At 45.7% G+C, this 24,260-nt stretch overlaps 1 protein-coding gene and 1 pseudogene across 1 annotated transcript in view; both read right to left on the minus strand.

The window, feature by feature from the left end:
- Window positions 1-24,260, minus strand: part of FIP1L1 (factor interacting with PAPOLA and CPSF1) — a 520,306-nt gene that overhangs the window by 495,217 nt on the left and 829 nt on the right. The window contains exon 2 of the mRNA XM_085642102.1: window positions 18,201-18,258. Coding sequence (XP_085498228.1) covers window positions 18,201-18,258 — 58 coding nt within the window. The remainder of the gene's footprint in view (window positions 1-18,200; window positions 18,259-24,260) is intronic.
- LOC146862798 (homeobox protein Nkx-6.1 pseudogene) lies at window positions 9,342-15,003 on the minus strand (annotated as a pseudogene).

The following is a 24,260-nucleotide window of genomic DNA, read 5'->3' on the forward strand; positions in this document are numbered from 1 at the left end:
TTCAAAGTGGTTATCAATTATAAATGTTGGACCCGAGACACAACGCTTCAATAAACCCCTGGACCTGTGGAAGATACAGGAGGGCTGCTGTGCTGCTCTGTTGCAATAAGGACTGATACTCTGCTACCTGAGTGTGAAGGATTGGACATACACCTTTAATCCCGGACCACCACAGTGACTCCAAGGACTCATTGGCCGGCCTCCTGATCAAATCATCCGAGAGAGAAAAGGCTCCAACCCCCCTTAAGCCATGCACCAGGTAATGGTCTACTGTGAATCCTCCCCCTCCCGCCCACAAGTGGTGCTTCCCCAGACCTGGACCCTCTGAAGTCGGCCTCAAGGTGCTCCAGCAGCCCAGCTGTGGTTGCAGCAGAATTGATGAGGAGCTGTGCATTGCCTCGCAGCTCCTCATAAGAACCACTGCTGTGTGACAAATCCATGATGCAGAACCTCAGTGCCCATCGGAACCGCTGCAGCGCGACACACCCTTGATGCAGGAACTCACATTGTAGCCCCTAGAACCACTGCTGCATGGCGCATCCAAAATGCAGGGCCTTGCATCACAGCCCCGCAGCTCCCCAGAACGACCGATGAGCGGCGCAGCCTCAACGCAGATCTTGCAACGCTGCACATCCATTACTTAAGGTACAATTATAAGATCTGCTGTCTCACATATAAGGCCATAAGGGGCAAAAGCCCTAGCTGTCTCCAACAGAAAATTGCATTGCAAGTACCACCCAGAGGTTTAAGATCCAAGAACAAAGCCCTGCTGAGAGTACCCCACATCCGCTTGGCGAGATGTGGTCGGAGCCATTTCCTACCTGGCTCCTTTTTACTGGAACAGTCTAATCTGTAAATATTTGTACCTGCATGAACTATTGCTAGTTTAGAAAACTACTAAAATCCTCGCATTTTTAATTCCATCTTTTCACGTGGATGCTTGCCAGCTACTGTTTGCAGCGCCAAGATGCCCTTGGATGATTCGAGCACTATATTAAATTTAATTATACTAACATAACATTGTTCAGCGGTCCTAACTTGATCCTGTATACAGCCTGCGCTCCATCGTGTTAAGCCTGAATTTGTGACTCGGTCCTTGTCTGGTATGACCAGATAACCACAGTTGGCACTTTTGAGCACTATTTTTATCGAATCATTGAATGTGCATCCCTCTTATCCTACTGGCTGGATTTTTGTCATTTGGGTATCAAATAATTTATTAGATTGACGCCCTGCCATCCAGCGCGAGATCCACTGCAGTTGTGCTGCAAGGAAGTAGGCCTCAAAGGAAGAGGGCCCCCGACTCACCTTGGTCACGTGGTTGCTGTAGTGTCGCCATGGCTACTCTGCGGCGACCTCTGCCTCAGACCAGGGTCAGCAATAAGGAGTTTAGGTCTCGAAAAAGAGGCCCGTGTGGGGGTTGGGATCACTGGGACATTTGCAAAAAAAATAAATAGAGAAGACTGGATACTATTATCATTTTTAGGTTGAGCCTGTAGCAGCGCGCATGCGCTGTTCTGGCGAGACATTTTGTAAGGGGCTTCAGAAAGCTCACCAAGCTCACCACACGCTCACACGTGTTTTTTTTTATTTGCACAGGCTATTGGGCTTTGCGTGCGTCTTTTCTAAGAAAGACAGCACGCAATTGTGCAAAGGCGGGTGCATGTCCCGCCTTTGCTCCGCCCACGGCCTATTGCCTGCGGTTACCCGCACGGGCGGCATCTGTTTTGAATTATCGTGCCCAGACGCAGGCGCGATAATTGAAAACAGATCGCGCGCGCACCACTCGTGTGCTTTTAGAATTCCGCAGCCTCTTGGGGGGGGGAACTTGTTTTCGAGTTCGAGTTATATCAAACTGAAAAAAAGTACGGGTAGCATGAACTAGTAATGAAGGCTGCAGTGCTTATGGTTACACTATGCATTATTCATTCAGTTTTCATGCCCAGAGGTGGTGGGGCAGGCAAAGTCCGGTAGTGTCAACACACTGAACATGGTTTGCGTCCTCTTGAGGAGAAAGCACGACAAAGGGGTAGGCTGTGATGAAAGACGTGTGCACCAGATGACAGGACTCGTCAGTGACTTAAGCTGTTTACATGTCATCGCCAGTACGGGTGCATTGCTCTGCTTTGGAGTTGAATGCTTATGCTTTAGTCGTCTCTTAACCTATCTACTATAAAGTGACGTAAATGACACGCGGAAGCTTTAAGATCCTGCAAAGAGCATTTGTCCTACCCGTGTAGCTGCGCGTGCTGGTTATAAATGACGGGAAGAGATGCTTGTGGAATTTTTAATCGATTGCAAACAGCCTTTAACTATCTATCAAACCTTCAGAAGGTCCGGAGTTTTATGTCTTTAATACAAAGTGAGAGGTACAGATTTTCTCACTAGGATGCATTTTAATATCATTCATTTGCTGTGGCCTTTTTTACGAAGGGTACCTGCCTTAACAATCTTCGAACTGCCCCTGTGACTATTACATACAGCAGGCAACTTGCACTTCTATTGTTTTGCACTTCGTATTCCTCGCACAGGACGCACTACTTAATGGCCCCAGTATTTAGAGATGCTAATATTAGATGCTATAGCTATAAGACAGCTATCATTTTCTTGCAGAAGTTATACATCTGTGATTAACTTAATTAAAAGTTCAAGTTCTTTGGTCACTAGGAAGAGGTATGGTTTAGCAACATGCATATAAAGAATAGTGACTAAATATGAGCGCTCTGTGCATGGTTGAGAATAGCATGTTTTCCCCTCAATTGTATTCGTATTTATTTAAATCATATTTTAGAGGATATTTTTAACAGATGTGTTTATTGTATGTTTAATGAACTATGCCTTTATGGCAGGATTGACAGCTGAATTTAATTGACCTTGATAATCTTAATCTTATATAAATTAAGCAAAGACTGAGACAGACGTCCACAACAAACAGTTTTTCTATTACCAGTACTGCGTTGACAGCGGCCATGCACCACTGAGTACTAGTGGAAACTACTCATAACTTGCCACCAAGTCAGTCAGAACTCCAAGACAAAAGAAGACAACACTACCGCATACACACAGGCTGGCCCTTTTGGCTGAAGAAATGGAAGGTTGTGTAACTGTTTCCTGGTTATTATACAACTACACCAGTGGTTTCCAAGGAGACAGTTCTCCCGCCCCAATTGTCGACTCTTCCTGTGACGTCACTTTGTGGGCCGGCTAGGCATGAAACTAGAGCTGGCGGGAAAAAGGAGAAGAGTCCGATTTGGGGATGCGGTGGCAGAGACTCAGGGGGTATGCAAAGTCATAGACGCAGACTTTCAACAGACATAACTTACGCAAGAACAAAGAGTGGAAAACAGCACTCGTGAAAGAAGCATTGGCATAGCCAATAGGTCTCGCCTTTGGGACATTATAAGTGTTTAGCCATGCAACAGTCGATGTTGCGCCAAGGATATTGTGCTGCATAATTAAATACTTATAAGGTCCCAAAGGCAAGACCTATTGGCTATGCCAATGCTTGTTGATAAAGCCACCATCACTATGGGGGCCAAGGGAAGCATTCGACAGAAGGTGAGCTCGAAAGTGGTTGCCTTCAAGGAGTTCCCTGGGGAGTATGGTACAACTTGATTCCCAGATACCTAGGAGCGGACCCGTTCCATGCTAACCTAATTTCCACGGCTGTTATCTCCCAGTGAGGGGCATCTGGATGAAAGGAATAGATAATAGATTTGGCCCAATTCACCCTTAGGCAAGCAACTCTCCCAAAGTCATCGAGTGTGGCCCACAATGGCGTGAGATCCGTTGTGATGTCTCTTACATATATTAGAAGGTCATCTGCGTGGAGAGACGCACTGTGGGTTTGCCCCTCTAGTGGTATACCCCAGAGCTCTCCCCCCTCCCCAAGTCGTATCGCCAGTGGTTCCATTGCAAGAACGAACAGCAACGGGGAAAGGGGGCATCCTCGACGTGTCCCACGGGACACCTGAATAGACGGAGATATACGTTGGCCTATACGGACCCGGGTAGCGAGGCTGGTGTATAGCAATTTAATGTACGCCAGTAGTTGGGGGCCCATACCTACTTGTTGCAGAACCCGAATAAATACTGCCACACCACAGTGTTAAAGGTCTATTCTAGGTCTAGTATAAGGCACGCAGCAAGGTGGGAACCTACCCCGCACCCCATCTTGAAGATGACATAGCCGACGTATATTCTGAGAGGTTTCGTCCTGGCACAAACCCGCACTGATCAGGGTGTATCAAGCGTGGGAGCACCCCCGTTACTCGGTCTGCCAGGATCTTCCCCAGTAATTTGCAGACTGATGTTAGTAGGGTAATAAGTCGATAGGATGACCTAAGCAGTGGGTCCAGGTCTGGTTTGGGAAAAGTTACCAGTATTGAGTCCTGCATGGATTGGGGGAGTGTTTCTGCCTTTAGTGCCGCCCTATATACTATGTCCAGTTGTGGGGCTAGTTGCTGGGAGAATGTGTGTATTCTATGGGGAAGCCATCATGTCCCAGAGCTTTGTTTTTGGCTAAATGATGGATCGTGTGTTTGATCTCCGCTGTCGTGATGTGTCCCTCTAGTGAGGTCTGGTCGTCTGCAGTCAACCATGTTAGAGTAGTGGAATGTAGTATCTTTTGGATGTGTTCTGCTCTGTCGGGGAACGGTTCCCTGTACAGATCACTATAGTATTCATGGAAGGCGAGCAAAATATCTGCTTGCGCGTAAATGATCTCGCCAGTCATGTTTCTGATACTGGTGATGGGCTGGGTGGTCTGGTCCAGCCGGACAAGCCACGCCAGCAGGGTTCTGTCTCGGTTTCCCTCCCTGTGGGTTCTGGCAGCGTAAGCGCGGAAATTGTATCTGCGCAAATCTGCGCAGGACTCTGCGTATTTGGTCTTGGCTTCTGCTATTTGTGTGTGGGGGGTTACCCTGTGTGTCTGCCTTTTTAGATAACTGCGCTAAGTGTTGCTCCGTCGCTTGTACTACCCTGCTCTAGTGTTTTCCGCACCCCTGCTATTTGTCGGATGCAAGCACACCTCATGACCACCTTGAAGGCATCCCACTCGAGCGTCCTAGAGTCTGTGGAATGTGCATTGTCAGAAAAGTAGTTTTGTATGTTCTCCCGCTGTTCCATGTTGGAACACCGGATCCTCCAGGCAGTCTCGTGAGAGCCGCCATGTGGGGACTGGCGGGGAGGGTGGATGCAATCTAAGCGCCAGAATGTATGCATCATGATCTAATAACACCCTACCTAGATAAGCAGAGTGTTGAGCTTGGGGAAGGATTGAGCGCGTATACATGAATCGGTCCAACCGTACTCATAAGTCGTGGGGGATGGAATGGAAGGAGTAGAGTTTAGTTGTCGGGTGTGCGCTTCGCCACACGTCTGTCAACGGCCAGTGATTTGCCCAGGCTTGGAACCGGGCTGTGTACGCGTGGGCTTGTGACGTTGGGGCCGGTAGATACGATCTGTCAAAGTGGAGATCTAACGTGCAACTGTAATCTCCTTCCAAAACCCACGGTGAAGATGTGCATTGAGCCAAGCCGCGTGATAGGGTTACCCAGAATAGTCTTTGTTCCGTGTTTGGAGCACAGATGCTACCTATCAGTATTGGCTGTCCATCCAAAAATCCCTCTAGCAAGGAGTATCTCCCATCGGGGTCCTTCTTTCTGTTAGACTCCCGGCCTGAGCCAGATGGGGACTCCCGGCCTGAGCCAGATGGGGACTCCCGGCCTGAGCCAGATGGGGACTCCCGGCCTGAGCCAGATGGGGACTCCCGGCCTGAGCCAGATGGGGACTCCCGGCCTGAGCCAGATGGGGACTCCTCACGCGTACGCTGAATATTTCATGGCGCAAAAGGTTCCCCTCCATCGCTTTTGAAGCTTGTCCAGTTCCCCCTTTGTGGGAGGAGTTTCCTGTAATAGTATTATCTGCACCTGCTGGCGTTTAATGTAAGCGTAAATGGCGTAGCGCTTCCGCGCCGTATGTATACCCCGTGCATTTAGAGTGAGAAATGTTATGTCTGTCGGCGGGCTCATGGGGGCTGATAGGTCGCACAGTGAGGGAGGGAAGCCCCGGGGGTCCCACTTGAAAACGCCATGGAAAGTGTTTTGGCGCCAGGTGTGAAGTGTAAGTGTGCCAGCGAATGGTTCAGCCCTTCGAGATGGGGTTAGTATGGGATCAGGGTGGGGCGAGGGGTTGAACTAGAACTCTTTGGGGTTGAAAACCCAATACAGGGGGATCTGCTGCAGCAAACTGCACATCCAAACCGGTACGATTACGTACCCACTGTTGAATGTTGGGGGGGGGGGGGGGGGGGGGGGGGTGCTCCGCTGACTCACGTGAACTGCTGAGACTCATTGCGCCAGGTGGGCCCTTATGGTACTGTGTATATCTAGTGGGGGCCACTCATCTAAGATAGTTGGAGGCCAGCAGTAACATGATACTCTGTGTGTTATGTGGAAGTAAGGAGCACGGCCGCCCTGCTACCGGGGGCAGTGTGCCCGCAGGTGTAAGTGAACTTCATATAAGCGTGTCGGCCGTCTGCGGCGTGATGGCGGGCAGGGCCCCAGAATTCTCGTTAGAGTCACTCGAGTCACTGAGATCTTCTTCAGGCATGAAAATATGCAGAGTGTCTTCATGATCCGAGGTTGAGAGATTTGCCCCCATTTCCGCCGTGGCTTGTATCGCCTTTCTGCGCTCTGCTATGATCCACTCCAAGTCCAGCAATGCTAGTGTTTTGGGAAGAGGTTGCTTTCTGGATTGACTCCGTGTGCTCGGAGTTCCACGCCTTGGGGGCTTGGCCATCCTGGATCCCGGAGTCATGGCGTTTCTCTGCTTTAAGCCAGTCGGTAGGTTCAGGTGCATCCAGTCCGTTGCTTCCTAAACATACGTCAAGAACACAGTAGTATCCTTGTGGATTATTTTGAGCTTTGCTGGGATCAATAGAGAGCATTGCATGCCTTTGTCCCGTAGTAGTCTTTATCTCCAGAAATGATGCTAGTTTCCATTGTAAAACTCTGAAGTAGTCTGGGAAGAGCATGGCGTTTTTATCCTCTACCATGATGGGAGCATTCTGTCTGGCCACTCTTATTATGGCGTATCTGTCCTGAAAGTGGAGCAACTTTACTAGCATGGGGCGAGGACGCGAGCCCGGGGTCATTCGTCACGCCGGAACCTTGCGCACCGTTTTGATTGGGAAGGTGAGTTCTTCTCGTGGTGTAAAGGACCAGAGCCAGGCTTCCGCATATTCAACAGGATCTTTCCCCTCCACTACCTCCGGCAGGTTCAGAATACGCAAGTTGCTTCGCCTGGAGCACCCTTCCAGATAGTCTGTTCTGTCCTCCAGGGTCGTGACACGGGCTTGCAAATCTTTGATGGAGTCCTGTTGCACCTCAGATTGAGGTATCATTGCAGAGAGCGTTTCCCCTTACCACCCCCCCCCATCTCCCACCTTGTCCGCCAGCTTTCTGTGGTCATCACGCAGCAAAGTGAGGTCCGAGGAGAGGGTGCCGAAGTGCTCCTCCATTATAACCGCGAGTGCTCTATGGCTGCTAGAACCTGGTCTAGTTTTTCCCGCAATGTTGGCGGTGGGGTCTGTGTTTGCCTTCTGACCTGTTGGTGCCAGTGATCCAGGACTCGTCTGGTTAGGGGTCCTCCTGTTGTCTTTAGAAGACCCATGGTCGCGATCTGAGTCCCCTGCCTCTCCGTTTGTTTAGCCAGCTGGACGGGAATTGGGGGGTGGTTGTCCACGATTCTCTGGTTCTGGGTCAGTTCCGACTAAACCCCCCATCTAACCTTGTAGTGTTCCTCGCACCCTCCTGGAGGGGCGGCTGGCCTGTGGGTAGTGCGCCTCGGTGATGCGTGGCCGGATCGGCCTCCCCTCCTCCTCCGCACCCCAGTGGGCTCACTAATCCAGTCCCAGAATATGGGTTGACCCGGGTCTAGTTTTCTAGGGCTCCTTCTTCGATGGTCCGCTTGGGGCTATGGCTCTGCTTGCGATCACCTCGTGGGTGAGGCGGGCGTGGCCTGCTGCTGCTCAGCCCCTTGAGGAGCTATATCGTAGTGCTGCTGCGGTTTGCGGGTGGTAGGGATAGGAAGGGGGGGACCTCCGGCTCTTTCAACACCGTCTCAGGAGTAGATTGTGTGGGCCTCTTCCCCAGCCGCATCTGCCCGGTCCCTGGTTCCCAGCCCCCTCGGTTGCAGGTACAAATTCTCCCTACTTGGACTCCCGCGCCGACCTAACGTGGCTTGTGCTGCCCCCCGGTGGGTGCTAGCCCCCCTTTTAGAAGTCTGGGGCTCGAGATGGCCTCGTCTGTGGGCCATAGGCTACCCGGTGGCCCTCGGGGGTCCTTGCAGGTGTACAGCAGTTGCTGGCTTTGAGGGCCCCCTCACAGGGTCCTTTGCAGTCCACTGTCCCGTTAGGCCTTAACAGTGCTTCCCAGCGGCACCGCTTACTGTCGCCTTTGAGATCCGCCCTCTGCCACCTTACAGCGACGGGGGAGGGGGGGTTGTCAGTTGCTTTTGCACAGCTCCTGGTTCAACTCCTTCCCCGCCTTCTTGGCTGCAGGTTCAATCCTCTCGGATCACACTCTCAGGGCGACCCTGCGAGGTCCGTGTTACCCCCCCCAATGAGCTTCATCCCCTCCGCTAGACGTATCCGGGGCTCGAGATGGCCTTGCGCATCTGAAAGGCCGGCAGGGGTCGCTGCGGGCATACACTGGTCGCCGGATTTTAGGGGCACTCGCCACAAGACCCCTCCCAGGCTGCAGCCCGGTCAGGCCGCCAGCAGTGCTTCACAGTGGTGCTAAAGTATCTGGGGCTCGTGATGGCCTCAGGCCTCCATTAAAGTGGCCGCCGGGCGGTGTTCAGGGGTTGCTGCGGGCGCACGATAGTCGCTGGCTGTGAGGGCGCTCGCCACAGGGCCCCTCCCAGGCTGCTGCTGTGTCAGGCCGTCAGTCGTGCTTCACGGTGGTGCCGCTGGCTTCCACCTCCACAGCCCGTCCTCTGCCACCATCCAGCGCAACCCAGTGCTTCTGCGCTCACCTCCTGGGGCCGATCCGCCCCTCAACGTCAGAGAGGTCCTGAATTCTTCGTTCTCCCTCCAGGATCACCGCCTCTGCTGACAACCCTGCTGTGCAGGAGTGCGGCGCACACCGTCGATGTATGTCGCTTGACGGGCTACCGACACGGACCTCTAGCGAGGGGCGTCCACCATTGTGGCCAGCAAAGCCACGCCCACACGATAGGCAGACGTATGCTCAAATTCGTCATTGGGTTATGCACTACCAAATACGCAAAGGCGTAAAAAATTCATTAGATCCTTCCTGGTGTGAAAGGGGATGATATCAATACTCTAGAAGATCTGAAAAGGGAAGAGAAGAGGGATAAATAGGGATTTCAAAAGAAGCGAGATGGCTTTGTTGGTAGTGAGATTAGGGATAAAGAATGGGAAAGTCAGTGGCAGGATATACACGCTACTCATAAGAAAATCATCTTTAGGGAACAAAGATAAAAATTATTGTATAACTGCACCTCACATGCCAGCGTATCAAGCAAGTATATTCAAATACCCATGCTCAGTGTTGGAGATGTTGGGGGACGTGGCATCAACTCTGCACATTTGGTGGCCATACAAAAATGTACACCACTTGTATGATGAGACCCTTAGGAAAATCAAGCAAATAATCGGCCAATCAATCAATAGTAGCTTTATTCTGTTAGCATAAAAACGATAAAAGTATCACAATATATAAATCATAGAATAAATACATATAAATAATCGGCCACTCATTCCTGGAGACATCTATGGTGGTGCTCCTGGAGCGAAGGTCGTCAAGGATCAAGTGTACGGATAGCTACAATGAGATACTGCTTAAATCTGGGCTACTGAGGGGCCAGGCCCCAGATGTCTCAGAGCGGGCCGACCTCCGTGCGAACCAGAAGAGGGAAAATGACTGGGTCCAGTTTCAACAGACGAACTTAGTTCTGCATGTGTATTTATTGAATACCCCAAGTGCAAGTTGTCACACACACACATACATATATACACACACACACATACATATATACACAGGGGAGAGGATGTAGCCTTAAGTCTAGAGTGGACGTCTTCGAAGTTGGAGAAACTGTTTCAAGTCTTAGAAACAACACTCAACATCTTGTGATTCTGGGCAAATCACCTAATGTCCCCGTGCCTAACAAAAATGAATGTGTCCATCTGTACGGAAACTGGTGCTCATGTAAAGCACTCGGATACCTTCTGGTCTAGTTCGAGATAGATATATATATATATTCCATTTGCCCAAAACTTGAGTAGCACTCGAGTGTTTGTTGAAGGTGGCAAACCTTTAATGAACAGTACAAGCGGACATCCCACTGCAGCTTCAATCAGACAGCCAGTTGCGATAGCCTTACGCGTTTCAAAAGTCACTCTTTCTTCATCAGAGACAGTCGCTGTAATGAATGCGTGCGCCGGCTTCCAAACATAATGCGTATATTACGCCCCCAGATGAGAGGATCCATGAACCCCACAGCATTATGGATGATGAAGTCCTGGCAGATAACCCCACTGATGATGCACTCATTTCTGTCACCTTTTCCAACCCGCAGATGGGTCACGGCAGGAAATATCCACTTTAAATTCCTGGCAAACACTCCACAGAACGGCTCAACTTCATAGAACCGCGTGGCGACAGAGACAAGAGACACACACCTTTCCGTCTAAACGTGGGAACTACCCAGGGTTCTTAGTTTCCTGCTTTGCATAATTTATTCGCCACTCTAAACCTGAAAGAGTATTGACTTGAATTATACTGGGTGTTCCCACTACCACTCTGATGTGCTCCAACAAGAGCTAAAAGTGTGTCAGGGTTTGCTATTATTCATTTCAGGTTGGCTTGCATTGTATTTTACCAATCCAAAGTTCTAATACTGTGCCTGGAATGGTAGAAGGCTTTAATAATTTTTCAGCTCAGCGTGGATAGCACTGTATCCTATGATTGAAGACTTTGCTATAACAAGCATTTGCAATGCAACAGGTCTTGCATCAGTTAGTTAGGAGTTATTGGAATTGTAATTACAATTGTGTTTTATTGAACTCTCAATACTCCCGATGTTCTGCTTGAATTCAACATACATTGTTATATCTTCTGCTTTGACAACAGCAGGAAAATGTTCTACCCGTCTATAGTGGCATGTCATTTTGCTGAGGTGCTTGGGAACTCTGGCTCAGTATGTTTCCAGGTTCTAAGCCGTTTTTGTTGCAAAGTTAAACTCTGATCATTTGGGAGTCAATGACAAAAATTATGGTGGTGTGCGACTCATGTGCTGCAATCCTACAAGGACTAGTCAGGTGGCTAGGTGAACGACTGATTCAAATTGTCTCATTGTCTTCTTGGGTGACCTTGTTACATACTGATTAAATAGTCCATCCAAGACACCACCGGCGTCTGGACTAGGTTTGTCTTGAACTGCTACCCCTCTGGTCAGGGTAGTGTCCAGGACACAAGATGGTTCACAATGACTGATTGATTTGCAACTAATAGTATAGTCTGGGATTGCTTCCTCTTGCAGTGCGGAGAATTGCCTGTTCCTTACTATACTATAGAGTACTGATTAAGTCAATAATAAGGACAGTTATGCATGGTGTGCTTCAAGTGCCTAGAAATGGAATAAACCATCAAGTGAAATCTAAGCAAATTGATATCTGAAACTGAGGTCTGCAGAAAAGTTCAGACTTCTAGGCCTTATTGTAAATGGATTGACTCACAAACTACTGAACAGAGCAAACAGATGAAGGTAGACGTATGCAGAGTGCAGATATCCACCAATCAAACTGGGTATCAGAGTAACCAGCACAGTGATGTGCGTGATACTTAGCATTGCCAATCTCAAGTGGTCATTTAGTGATGCGACTTGACTTGCTCTGAAAAAAGATATTTGATGATGATGACTTGCTTGGAATGGCTATGTTAAAGGCAGAAGAAAATGGGCCTGTGGGTGTATATCGACATTTAGAACAAATATCCGACTTTTCGGGAATTTACAAAGGATTCCAGGACTACTTCTGGGAAGGTGTGCCTATCCCAGGCCTAGCTCTGAATTCGTTTTATGAATCCCAAACTTTATAACATGCCAAGGCATTTTATCATGTGTAACTGTGCATGGCGTACATGTACATAAGCACAAATACCTTGCAATAGTGCAACGGTATTACTTTTTCCTTAAAACCGTTCATTTATTAGCATCATTTAGTGTGGGCCATGCAGCCTTCCTCTACAACGGTAATAAACGCTACCATGACAGGAACGTGGGATGTATTTGAACTTGTTTGCATATGGAAATGTATTGCCAGATTACCTTTCCCGTGCCCTGCTAATATTTACAAACCAATCGTGTGTGTTGTTTTTCTCATCTAGTGGGCGTCTATGCGACACTTCAGTATGATACCACCAAGCTGAAAGTTATGGATCATGTACATACCATATTCGGTTATGGTAATTGGGAAAGCAGCGGTGGTTGAAATACGGCATTCAGAACCATGGAATCGTACTGGTGAATTAATTATGTTATATAACCAGAAGTGACGCCGACAGTAACGCCATTCTCGTGAATTGCAGATTTTTAAGCAATAAAGAGCGTAAAAGACTATTTTAACAAAATAGATAATGAGGCACAGACTGTATTTACCCAACTCAATATAACTGACTTAATAAGTGAAAGAATGAATTGTCCTTCGGAAATGCGAACGTCTGTGTCTAACCTACAGATAACTGCAGCTGCGCGCGGCGCTCAGGTCCCGATTGGGACTGGGGAGTTTCCTGTTTAAGGACTGCTGTTTGAAGCACCCCATCAGCTCACAGCGCCTCGAATCTGCTGTTTGTTATCAGCTACATCACCCACGGGCAGGTGTCAGATGCACAGTGAAACACAGCGTCACACACACTTGGAAATAGACTCACAAAGGCACACCAGACGCATCATACAGAGGAACTCACACCCACTCACATGGAACAGACGGAAACACACCACATGCAGGAACACACAACGAACCATCACCAGGCACATGAATACAACACACAGAAGCACAGAGAACCACACACCCCTTATACCACTTACACACATGCACGCACCCTCCCACGCAGGAGGGCGCCGGCACACGTATACAGACATCACACACAGAGGAAAATAAACAGTCCTACAAAGCACAAAAACCACACACACCACATAACTATACCACACAGACACTGCTGCAGGTCCACAAACAAACACAGAAGCAAGCACACACAGACAGCCACATCACGCAGACACACACTGTACCTAAGTTCCAGGCGTTGTATCGCAGAAGGTACTCACGGGGGGCGCAGGCGAGTCTGGCGTCCCTCCAGGGCGGGCCCTGTACCACCCCGGGCCAGTAGATGGGCGTCCTTCCCGGCAACTCAGCCAGGGGCTTGGGATAGCGGGCCACAGCGCCACCGGGACTGGAGTAGAGGCTGGAGGGCGGCGGCGGGGGGCTGAGGCTGGCGGGGCAGGCCGGCCAGCAGCCCCCCGGGGTCGGCGCCCCACGGGCTCATGGCGGACAAACAGGAGAGCGCGGGGCGGCTCAGGATGTCGTTTAAAGTGTGGCGTGTCTGCCGGTTGCTGCAGTGAGTGGTGCGGGGACCCGTGCTTGAGGGGCCCTGGTGCGGCGAGGGGCAGGCAGTACTGGAGGCAGGCGACAAGGAGGAGGGCGACAGGCTGCCAAGGCAGCGGGTAGGCCAGGTAAAGCGGAGTCTTCATCTCGGCGAGGCTGAGCAGGGCGGCCAGGGGAGGGCTGCCCAGGAGGAAGGCGCTCTGGTCGTATCGAACATTGCCTGCGTGACCCTCATATTAAAGCTCTTCAAAGGCTGGAAGCGAGCAGACTTCGATGACGTATTTGCTCGGCTTCTGCCAAAAGGTTTCTTGTCTTTATGAGGCCATGTGTTTAGCCCCATAAAGATAAGAAACCTTTTGCGACGAACGTAATTCAGGCGAATCCGTCCAAGTGGGGGCGGCTCAAAAAGCCAAGCAAATACGTCATGCACAGCTCTGTTCCAATGTCTGGCCACAGTTTACCATAAACGGTGACGCCAGCCAAAGGAACAGAGGGGTGGGGCTTAAAGCTCCTTACAGGAATCACCCGTTAACACTAAATCTCGCCAGCGAGACTGCGCATGCGCGCAGCCTACGCCAGGCGAGACCTAAAAATTACATAAGGTTGTGTCCCTTTCTAGTTTTGCGTGGATGGCACTGTCCTAATAACTCTAAGCTTAAGACTCTGCTAGAAAAACAGACATTTGAGGTGAGCAGATTCAGAGTGTTGTAGAAATATATATTATATATACATATGCGGCTCTCCGCCTAAACTCAGGAACTACCCAGACTTCCTTGCGTCCTGTTTTGAATAATTTAGTCGCCACTCAAGCTTGAAAGGGTATTGTATTTTGTTAAGGAGTTGTGTACAATTGGGTACAGCGAGGACAACTTCCAGTTTCTTCCTATGTTTTTATAATTCAACACTGGAGTAGAGATATATGAAGCATGAAAGAGATGGGTTTAAGAACATTACAAAGGCAGGCTCCGGTCATCAAGATGATAAAGCATATTAACATTTTAACCAATTGTAACGTCAATATCCTTTGTACGAACTTTTATATTTGTTTTGATCGTATAACGGACAACAGCATTTGCACTTGAAAGTGACTTTTTAGTTTTTTTAATAACATCTTTGACACGGCCAAAAGAAAATGTACCAAACAGAGCCAACCGGTACGAGCCTACTAAATGAAATGCTTTTTAGCCGAGCTGTTTTGTTTATTTGCAGTGAAAGGGCCTAATAACATCTTCAACGCAAAACAGCACTTTCGAAACTCCACCTCCAGCCCCCCTCCGCCCCCCCCCCCCCAACCCCCAAATCTCCCACCCTCGGAATAACTTTACCTTCTCGTCACCCTTCTGAGCCAAAATCAGCAAGAAATATAGATAGGGCATCATTATACTTCTCTTTTGGGAAAATGGGTTTAATTATTTTATGAGGAAAATTACAACAAAAAGGTTGGAACCAACATTCAGTACGTTGGAAAAAGTGCCAAATGAGCAAAAGTCTTGGATGCCTTCGAATTTGGTTGAGTTTTGCTCATTCTGCACCAAATTCAGCAAAACGCAATTAACAGTGGCACATTTTTGTGCTGGAAAGTTTGGTGCAGATTGGTGACCGGATCAGGAAAGTTATAAGCAAAAAATTTAAAAAAACAAATGTTTTAAAGCATTTCTTATAGATGTCACATTTGAGAATTAAATATAGAGATGTGACTGCTACAACTGTAAGACATCTACACATCTGTGTATAGATAAATATAAACAAAAACCAATTAAAAATCATGGGTGAGAAATAAAAACCTGTACGTAAGAAAAGACAAAGGGTAACAACTACAAGAATATCACACACCATGCAGACACTACATTACTTTAAATAGCAATTGCGGGCATGGACACATGCGTAGAAGGAGAAAGTGGGTTACACGGGCCAGGGTTGCCCGAGAACGTTTGGGGAAGGGCAAGGGAGCATTATGAGTTGGGAAGAGCAAAAGACATAGGGTCCCGAAGTGGGATTCTTTTAGCAGACCGAGTGTGAGAGGGAGCCAAGAAGCAAAGGCATGGGCCTGGGTGAGCTAAAGAAGGATTGTGAGATTTTGCCCATTGGTGTGAGTTGTAACTGATGAAGACTGGCAAAGTATGCCAGAAATCACTTGTTCTAGATTTCATTTTTTTGAAAGTCTCAAAGACAATTGGAAACAATATTAAAACACTATGTAGGATCGCCCAAATCTAAGCAGCTCCTTTAAACAGCCCTAATCAAATTCAAGGTCATATGCATTTGTAAGTCTAGTGTCAGGGTACAAACAAACTGGTCAAATAACATTTAAGGGTCTATCAGAACTTTTGGGATTTTGTTTCTCCATTACTTTCTTGGATAGAAACAGCATTACTCTTTTTCTGAGGTAGATTGCATTAATAGGAATTAGGCATGATCATTAGTGGAGGCAGAGAAATTATGTTAGTTTATAAAGATGGTTTGTGGGTTGAATAGTGGCACTACAGGAGATTAGGTATGGTTAGGTAGCAGGGTCATAACTTTCAAGGAAAGTTTGTGATGTTTGAAATGGGTTGTGGTAATTTTGCAAAAATGCATTAATAAAGATTAAGGAAGACATGCAAGTGACCTTGAAGATAGTGTTCAGTGGGGAAACATCCTGAACGCCGACTCCGGAACGAGTTACGGAGTGACGCAAGCCGAACGACGACTTAGTCTTAACCATGCATGTGCGTAGTTAAGGCTAAGTCGGTCTAGTGTTCGGGATGGGCGGAGTTGAGAGAAGCAGACAGGAAAGAGGGGTTCATGTTAGTTTTTAGGGGGTGGGAGGGGTTCGGGTTAGTTTTTAGGGAGTGGGAGGGGTTCCAGTTACTTTTTAGGTGTAGTGGGGTTGTGTTGGTTTTTAGAGGGTGGGAGGGGTTTGTGTTCGTTTTTAGGGGGTGGGAGAGCTTTGGTGTAGTTTCTAGAAGGTTGGGTGGGTTCGTTCGGGTAGTTTAGGGAGTGGGAGGGGTTCGGTTTCATTTTTAGGGGGAGGGAGGGGTTTGGGTTAGAAGGCTGTTTACCATGCATTTCTGTACCACGAACATTTGGGGCAAAGGAATGCGTGGTAAAAACAATTGGGGTGGAGATGTGGTCATACTAAAGACCGCATTGTTTAGGTAGTCGCTGAGGAACTCGTTGTTCCAACATACAACCCGTCTAGTGAGGGGAGGCATACAGAAGATGAAAGGAAAGGAGAGGGATATTTGGAAGAAAAAACGAAAGGAGGCAATCAGAAGTTTTGAGTTCTCAGTTTTCATGTTAGATTTTAGAAATATGAAGAATACTTTTTGAGATAGCGTGCAGCTTGAGGATGCAAGACTGTAGAAAGAAGCAGCATCATTTGAAGGTGAAGAATAGTGCTATATTAGACACTTGATAGGCACCCGGTCCTGCGGCACACCATGCCACGAAAGACAAGCCTAACTTGATGCAGTCTTTATTCATAAATGTTTAGTTGTGAAATGCTGCAGAAAGTAGGGTTTAACTATACAATGTTCTGTCTCAAGGCGTACAGTCTTCCCACAACTCGAGTGCCATTAGACCACTATTTCAGCAAGGAGACCAATTGGGTCTTGAATTAGTAGTGCCAAATAACGTCTGGTCACAAACAATGGAAAATCTTGACAACATTAGGCTTCTCTCAAATGCAGCAGTAACAGCAAGATCACAGTAACGTGACAAAAATAGATGTATAACGAATGCAAACATTGAAAATTTGATTCCGTGCTTGCTGGCGCAGAAGTCTTCTGATGTTCATCCTCGAGTATGGCTCATTGTACCAATAAGACAGAGTGGGATTCAGTTTGGATCTCTCTACACAAGATGAAGGGAAAGCAGAGGTTCCCCATACACTGGAAGTGTTTTGCCTGCTTTTCAGTAGCTGGCGGGTGAAGAGACAGAAACTGGGATGAAGGGAATAGTTCCAGACCTTCCTTTAGAAAGCCAATGAAGGCTGTGTTAGGTAAATGCTGCTGGTTAGACTTCCTGGAGCACTGCCCTTTGGTAGATCAGAGGGTGAGGGGTGGGGTTGCAAATTCTGTTGTGCAAGGTGAATGGGACACTTTGGGTGAAGCCAAGCCTTTGCTCTTCCTTGATCACCCAGTTGCGCTATTAATATGTTTTGCTTTTGGAATTTGTGATTCTGTTTTTTTTTTTTTTAACTAAAATATTTCTTGATAGATTCTAATTTATTTTATTTTTTAAACCTACTGCATTGGAGTGGATTTTGTGTTGAAATGGATACAAGACTACACCTACACATACACCCTTTTCATATAAGTTGCAAAACTACTGAAGGAGTATACTACAGAAACATTCACAGCAGCACTAATCATTTACTTTATCAGTCATAATAGTGTTTTTCTAAAATCCACACTGCCTTGCAATTTTAGATGTGGGGCTGTTAGTTTTCGAATTATAAACTGGAATGACAGCAACAGTAGCTACTGTAGTGTTGCAAATTTCTCAAACCACATGTAATCATTTGCCCAACCACCACATTTGTGGCATGAGAGTCATTCAAAAAGCTCATTTCAACACTAAAGAAACTCACCTCTTTACTTCTTCCCTTACTTCGGCGCCTTCATCAGGTCTAGCAGCCTCATTTTCATCTGCAAAAGAATAAACCATTAACAAAAGAGCAGCAGCTACATCTATCTCATATTATGAAAAAACAAACCTAATTCATTTACACAATCTGACCCTCATCACAAGTCAGTCATTATTAAATGCGATATTTATCGCATCGGATAAAAACCAACAGAGTTGCTCACTATTTCCTGGGTGTGATTTTCGCCTAGCACAGGTTTTTGGGAAATAACTTGCAGGTTTAGGTGTTTACCACACTCAAATCTCCATGTTCCGATAAATATTAGCCATTTATAAATATCTTCACATTTGACCTGATAATATTTACCACAAAACTCAAATCCTAAATGTGTGATAACAAGAGTCATTCCACTTATCAGATTTTAATCGCCCTCTCAAAATGAACTGTAAGGCCCTGTCAAAATGAAGGCATATCTGTGTTAGGCTCTAATGAAGCATACTGCCTGGAACCAGGCGCCACAATTCAAAAAGTTTAATGCCACCATGTGCTTGGTTCAGTTAGGAATCAGCTTCGAGACCAGTATGAAACTTTCAGCAAGATATTCAGCTTCGATTATACTGTTTAGATACATTCCCAGATTAGAAAAGTCAAACATTTTCTAACTTGAGGGCAAGGGCATTTTTGTCTAGATATAGAAATATGTATTTTCTTTAGCTAAGAGAATACACAAACGAGTGGGGTTAGTTAATGAGCTTTAGAAAATGCAAGTACTTACTGACTCAGGCCCTTACTAAATAAGTAATAGAAGTTGGGGGCATGGCAACATCTTCAGCACATCAAAACTAATAACACCCTCGAGGCGTTGTCCTATCCCTACCAATGCATGAAGCATGCCCAGGATGCTTTAAATGTTCTGTAGCACAAGCAATGTTTAACCTCATAGTTTAAGTTTCAAGTTTATTTATGCTCTACTAATAAAAGCCATTGCAAAATGTATAAAACATATAAAACTAAAAAGAAGGAAAAAACACTTGGGTGTGGTGCCCAAGCCATACCATTCAGATTCAGTAATGAAGTGCAAGTTTCAAATGGATATCATAATATGGGATTGCTTGATAGTATAAAGGTGGTGTCGGGCACTGCCATGGTATCCATTATTAGAACATTAAAATGGGGCTCAGTGGGTTGCCCTGAACGGTTTGGTAATTTTGGCATATTAAAAGGAAAATTGTTTCATGCTTGACGGAAGAGCTTCTTGCAATCGTCGATTAAAGCTGGACAGATGCCGAGAAGGTAAGCTAAATTCTCCCAGAATTGTCCGCATAGCCGACACTCAGGCGCTGGATGTGGCGACCAAGGCAGTAAGAGATCCAAGGATGAGAAATTTCACATCCTAATGTGGCAATACTTGATTTTGAAATGCCCAGCTAAAGGGTCTGTGAGATATTTATGCATCTTGCTTTTGTTATAACTTCTCTGAATTAAGCGGATATGATTTCTAGCCATCAGGATCCTGCGGTCTTGCAGAAATTACGCTTTTTCAGTTGCTCTGCTTAACACCTCTTGTAATTTTGATGTGGGAGATTTTGGATTAAGCGAGCGGTGGCTGTTTTCAGTTTTGGTGCATCGTGCAGGGTGACAGACCAAGGCTTTTGAAGGACTCCAATTTGCTTCGGATGCCTTTTGCAAGATAAGATTTTTCAGGATTCCAACCTAGGCAGCACGAGTGGAATGTAAAAATTTGAGGGTGCAGGCCTTTTGTGCCAAGACTTGGTCGTGTAACATGAATTCCAGTCGAATCTGAGCGCTGCGTAGAGGTTTGGGAGTTTAAATAATGCCCTGAACACCTGACTCTGAGACATGTTCTGGAAGGAGCCTGGCTTACCAAGGAAGGCTTCCAAGCCGTAGGCCAACGTGGGAATTAGTTTGGCTTTTACTATCTTCTAGCAATTGGATACCTCAGAGTACTGGTTCCAGGATGCCCCAGTGTTTCAATTTTAGCCAGAAGAGTGAACTTTGGACGTGGTCAAAGGCCATACTGAAATCTACATAATTTAAATTGTGTAAGGAGCACCTGATCTACAAAGAAGCCACTCTATTCATGTGGCATAACCTAGATGCAAGTATATTGAAATTAACACTACATCAAATGAGGGAACTACAAAGGGTAGCATAAGGGTGATGGTTAGAGTAGGATGTACTGGAAGGTTTAGCTTCAAAGGTTGGTTTAAATTTATGGCAAGGTGTATGGTTTCGTTTAGGGCAGTAAATCTAATGGGAAGTAAATGAGGGTGAGCACAATATGGAGGATGCGGTAGAGAAGCACATGGGCAACAGACATCAAGTCGGAGTGCAGTAGTAGAGAAGTACATGAGGGAGACAACTTGAACACATGCAATCTTATGGAGTGCTAAACCCAAAATAAAAGAAGGTAGTGCTTGAAACACAAGAAATGGAAGCATGGAAACCAGCCAATCACGAGAGATGGTAAAAAGCAATGCTCCATGGGAAAGACAAACATAAGCTTGACAAATAAGAAGGAAGCAAACAAAAGTGATAGAAAAGTCAAACCTAAGTAAACAATCGCCAGGGTCAAAGTCGGAGTAGGTAATTGGAAATCCCACAATATGTATCACACCAGACCGTGCATGTGATTTCTAGTAGACTCAACTTAAAAATAAAACAAGCGTTTGCAATGCAATAGGTCTCGCATTTGCGAGAGTTTAAGGCATTAGCATTGTAAATGACAATGCATCTTATATATATGTGTTAAAAAAAGATAAATAAAAAGCATTGTTATTTACAATACCAATAGGTTAAGCCCTCGCAAATGCGAAACATATTGCCTTGCTTCCTGTTGCCGCACAAGAGCAAACGAAGATATCGGCTTCAGTGAGCAGCGCCGATTAAAAGAAAGGCGCAGCCTGCCGAAGTCTGTTTTTTCAGTATTGTAAGCTTCTAGTAAGCAGCGCGCCACAGGTGACGTGCTGTGCTGCTTACCAAAATCATACAATATTGGAAAAATAGACTTCGGCAAGCCGCGAAGAAAAAAAAAATGCACGGCTCACCGAACTCTATTTTTTCAATATTGTATGATTTTGGTAAGCAGCACAGCACGTCACCTGTGGCGCGCTGCTTACTAGAAGCTTACAATACTGAAAAAATAGACTTGGGAGAGCAGCGACTTTCTTTTCTTCATGGCAACTCGCTGAAGTCTATTTTTTCTCAATGTTATAAGATTCTGGTAAGCAGCACAACATGCCGCCTGTGTTAGGCTGTAGAAGATAATCATTAAAGGAAATAGTGTTCGCAAACATAGGTGTAACTACAAGTCAAAGAGCCAGTCCTCATGAGAGGTTACAAATGTAGAAATGGCAGTACTAAGGAGTGACTAGCAAGCCTATGTACGAATCAGAAGCCAACATTTACAAAAGACAATGACACAAGCCAATTAAAAATATGGGTGAAGTGGGCGGAGCTTTAAGTCCATAGCCGAATACAGCATGCCTCGCAGAGCAGTGCATGCTGCTGCCCAGGCTTGAGCTAATGACTGGATAATTCTGGAATTTTGCTTTGAGAGCCAGTCAACGCCCAAAAGTATGCTGGGTAAAAGTTACCCAAATGGTTACTATACTAACCGTTAAGCTTAGTAGGTTTAATGTAGTGTTCATTTTAGGTATGGCGATATTGCTTGGTTTTATTTTCTGCAGTGACTTGCAACCTTTATAAAGTGCAAAACTGGCCATCAGCATGGCATTGCATATATTTTTTTAAGTGCAGGGAGATTTTTAAACAATTCTGGGGATTTGGTTTTCATTATAGACAGTAGGCTGGTTTGGCTGTACTGCTTTGTGGTCAGTGCAGTGAATAAGAGCATATATTTTACTTGTTGGGTGTTATAATATGACAACAACTCATCCAGTGGTCTCCTCCTACAGGAAGAAGGGTGGATCCAATGCTTATTCTCTGCTTTCCACTCTTCGATGACTGTAAAACAGCATTTCTGCTCTATTCAGTTGTATGGTTTTATTAAAGAAAATCAGTGTCAAACAGCTGCAAAAGATGTGCATCACAAGAACACCCAAGAACAGTGGCTCAAGTATAAATACGGTATTAAATCAGAGACCTTTCATCAGATCATTCTCTGAAAAAAAAGTGACACCAATAAACGATCTATAAAGATAAGAATCTCAGCACCCTTGAGAAAACGGGCATACACATAGTTGAAATGAAATGGAGACTTATAGCGCTCAAAACATTCACCCAAAGGTATCAAGGCGCTAGTTTAATAGGAAGTACTAATAATTACTAAGAAACAATACTAGCACTGCTAGATTGTTAGAAACAATGAAAGCACTCCCATGTACAAAATGAGATCTGTTGACTGAAGTTAATAAAATTGCTGTTTCCAGTTTCACCTTAAGTATGTCTAGCGCACTTGTGATATAAATTCTTAAACACTACATGGATCTTACTGAGTTTTAACTGATAAACACAAAGTAAATCCGAGCCGTGTTGAGAAGTATCTTTTGTTGCTAATGTATAAGCATGCTTCAAGCACAAGTGTCCAGAAAACAATTCTTTCTTAAGATCCAAAACTAGCAATGCAAGATTAAAAGTATTACTGTTCATCCACAACAAGATTCGAAAGATGATATGACATTAACTTTACCATGATGCCCTAACTTATTTGCCATATGTGAACAGTAGATTTTTATGCCATTTGTATAACGCCAAAATTTACAAAGCTCTCGAATCATCAATTTTCCCACCACAATGCTCTTGGGGTGCAATATTTTCTCTGTTGTCGAAGACCATCTTTAAGGTGTCAACACAATACATTTTATAATTTTCTTCACGTTAAAAGATAATAGCTGGAAGACAAACAAATGCCAACCCTATACTTTATACCTCCTCTTGCCCCATCTATTAAAATAGACAGGCCCTTACACTGCTTGTAATATGTTTCTATTTATGATGTTCAAATGTACAGATAATGGTTTTAGATTCTGGCATGTACGAGTCTTGTACTTAAGAACAAAACCCTGACCAGAAGCCCAAAATTATCAACTTTCTCCACTGGCATTCAAAATGTACTTGAGCCGTCAAGGGAAATGCTGGCTAGTCTGTATGGTGCACTAACACCCTTCCCTGCTCTTCTGGCGCTGGAAGCCAATTTATTCTACAAATATAACTCCTCCTAAAAAAGAACTGCCTATAGGAACAATGGTGTTTACAGTGACTTGCATCACCTAAGGCTGTTACATTTCAGCATTGGATCATTTTCATGCAAAAATCTAATGAACAAAGCGGAAATTAACGTATCAAAATAGTTGTTTTTTTTCCTGCGGTGTCTCGAGGGGGTATGGGGGAATGGAGAGATTAGGATATTTCCCTAGCAGAAAATAAAACTTCTCTACGGTCACTCTGTTCGGAGATGAGGTCACTGTCCACCCTGCAAAACCTTATTTTACTGCCAATAGCACGAGTACATTTACAACCTAATTTGAGGCCCTGTAAATACAACGGCTCACGTAAAATGTACGTTATCGAGATGTTGCAGGTGTATGCCACACTTACAAGCATTACAAACTTTGAGAACTGAGCCTATAACACTTTGACTGACAAGGACTTGTAGAGTTCATCTAGTTGTGAAGTGCAAGTCAACCAGCTCTTGGTACGTGCTCACAATTATTACAAACAAGGAAACTGAAGCTCAGTGAAATGAAGTGACTTGTCCAAGAAATACACAATGTGGCCAAGTGAAGAGGGCTGCACTTTAAAAAGTCTTGTTGGCCTTCATAGGGCAACGTAGTGACTGGACAGCAAATACGAACAGTATTAAGAGTACCATTTAAAGAAATCTAAGCAATGCTTAAAAGTAATGTTGCCAGACCAATTCACAAAAGACTTCCTCAGAACAAAGGAAAAAGAGCAATAGTATGATAAAACAATGGCATATCTTGAACTCTACTTTAGAAGTCAGAACAATTAAAACACGTGCACATTCGATCCCTACAAATATTAGGTCATTAGCCTAAGCACACACCATTCATAAATCTC

This window comes from Triturus cristatus, chromosome 2_2, assembly GCF_964204655.1.
Source record: "Triturus cristatus chromosome 2_2, aTriCri1.1, whole genome shotgun sequence".
NCBI classification, from domain to species: Eukaryota; Metazoa; Chordata; class Amphibia; order Caudata; family Salamandridae; genus Triturus; species Triturus cristatus.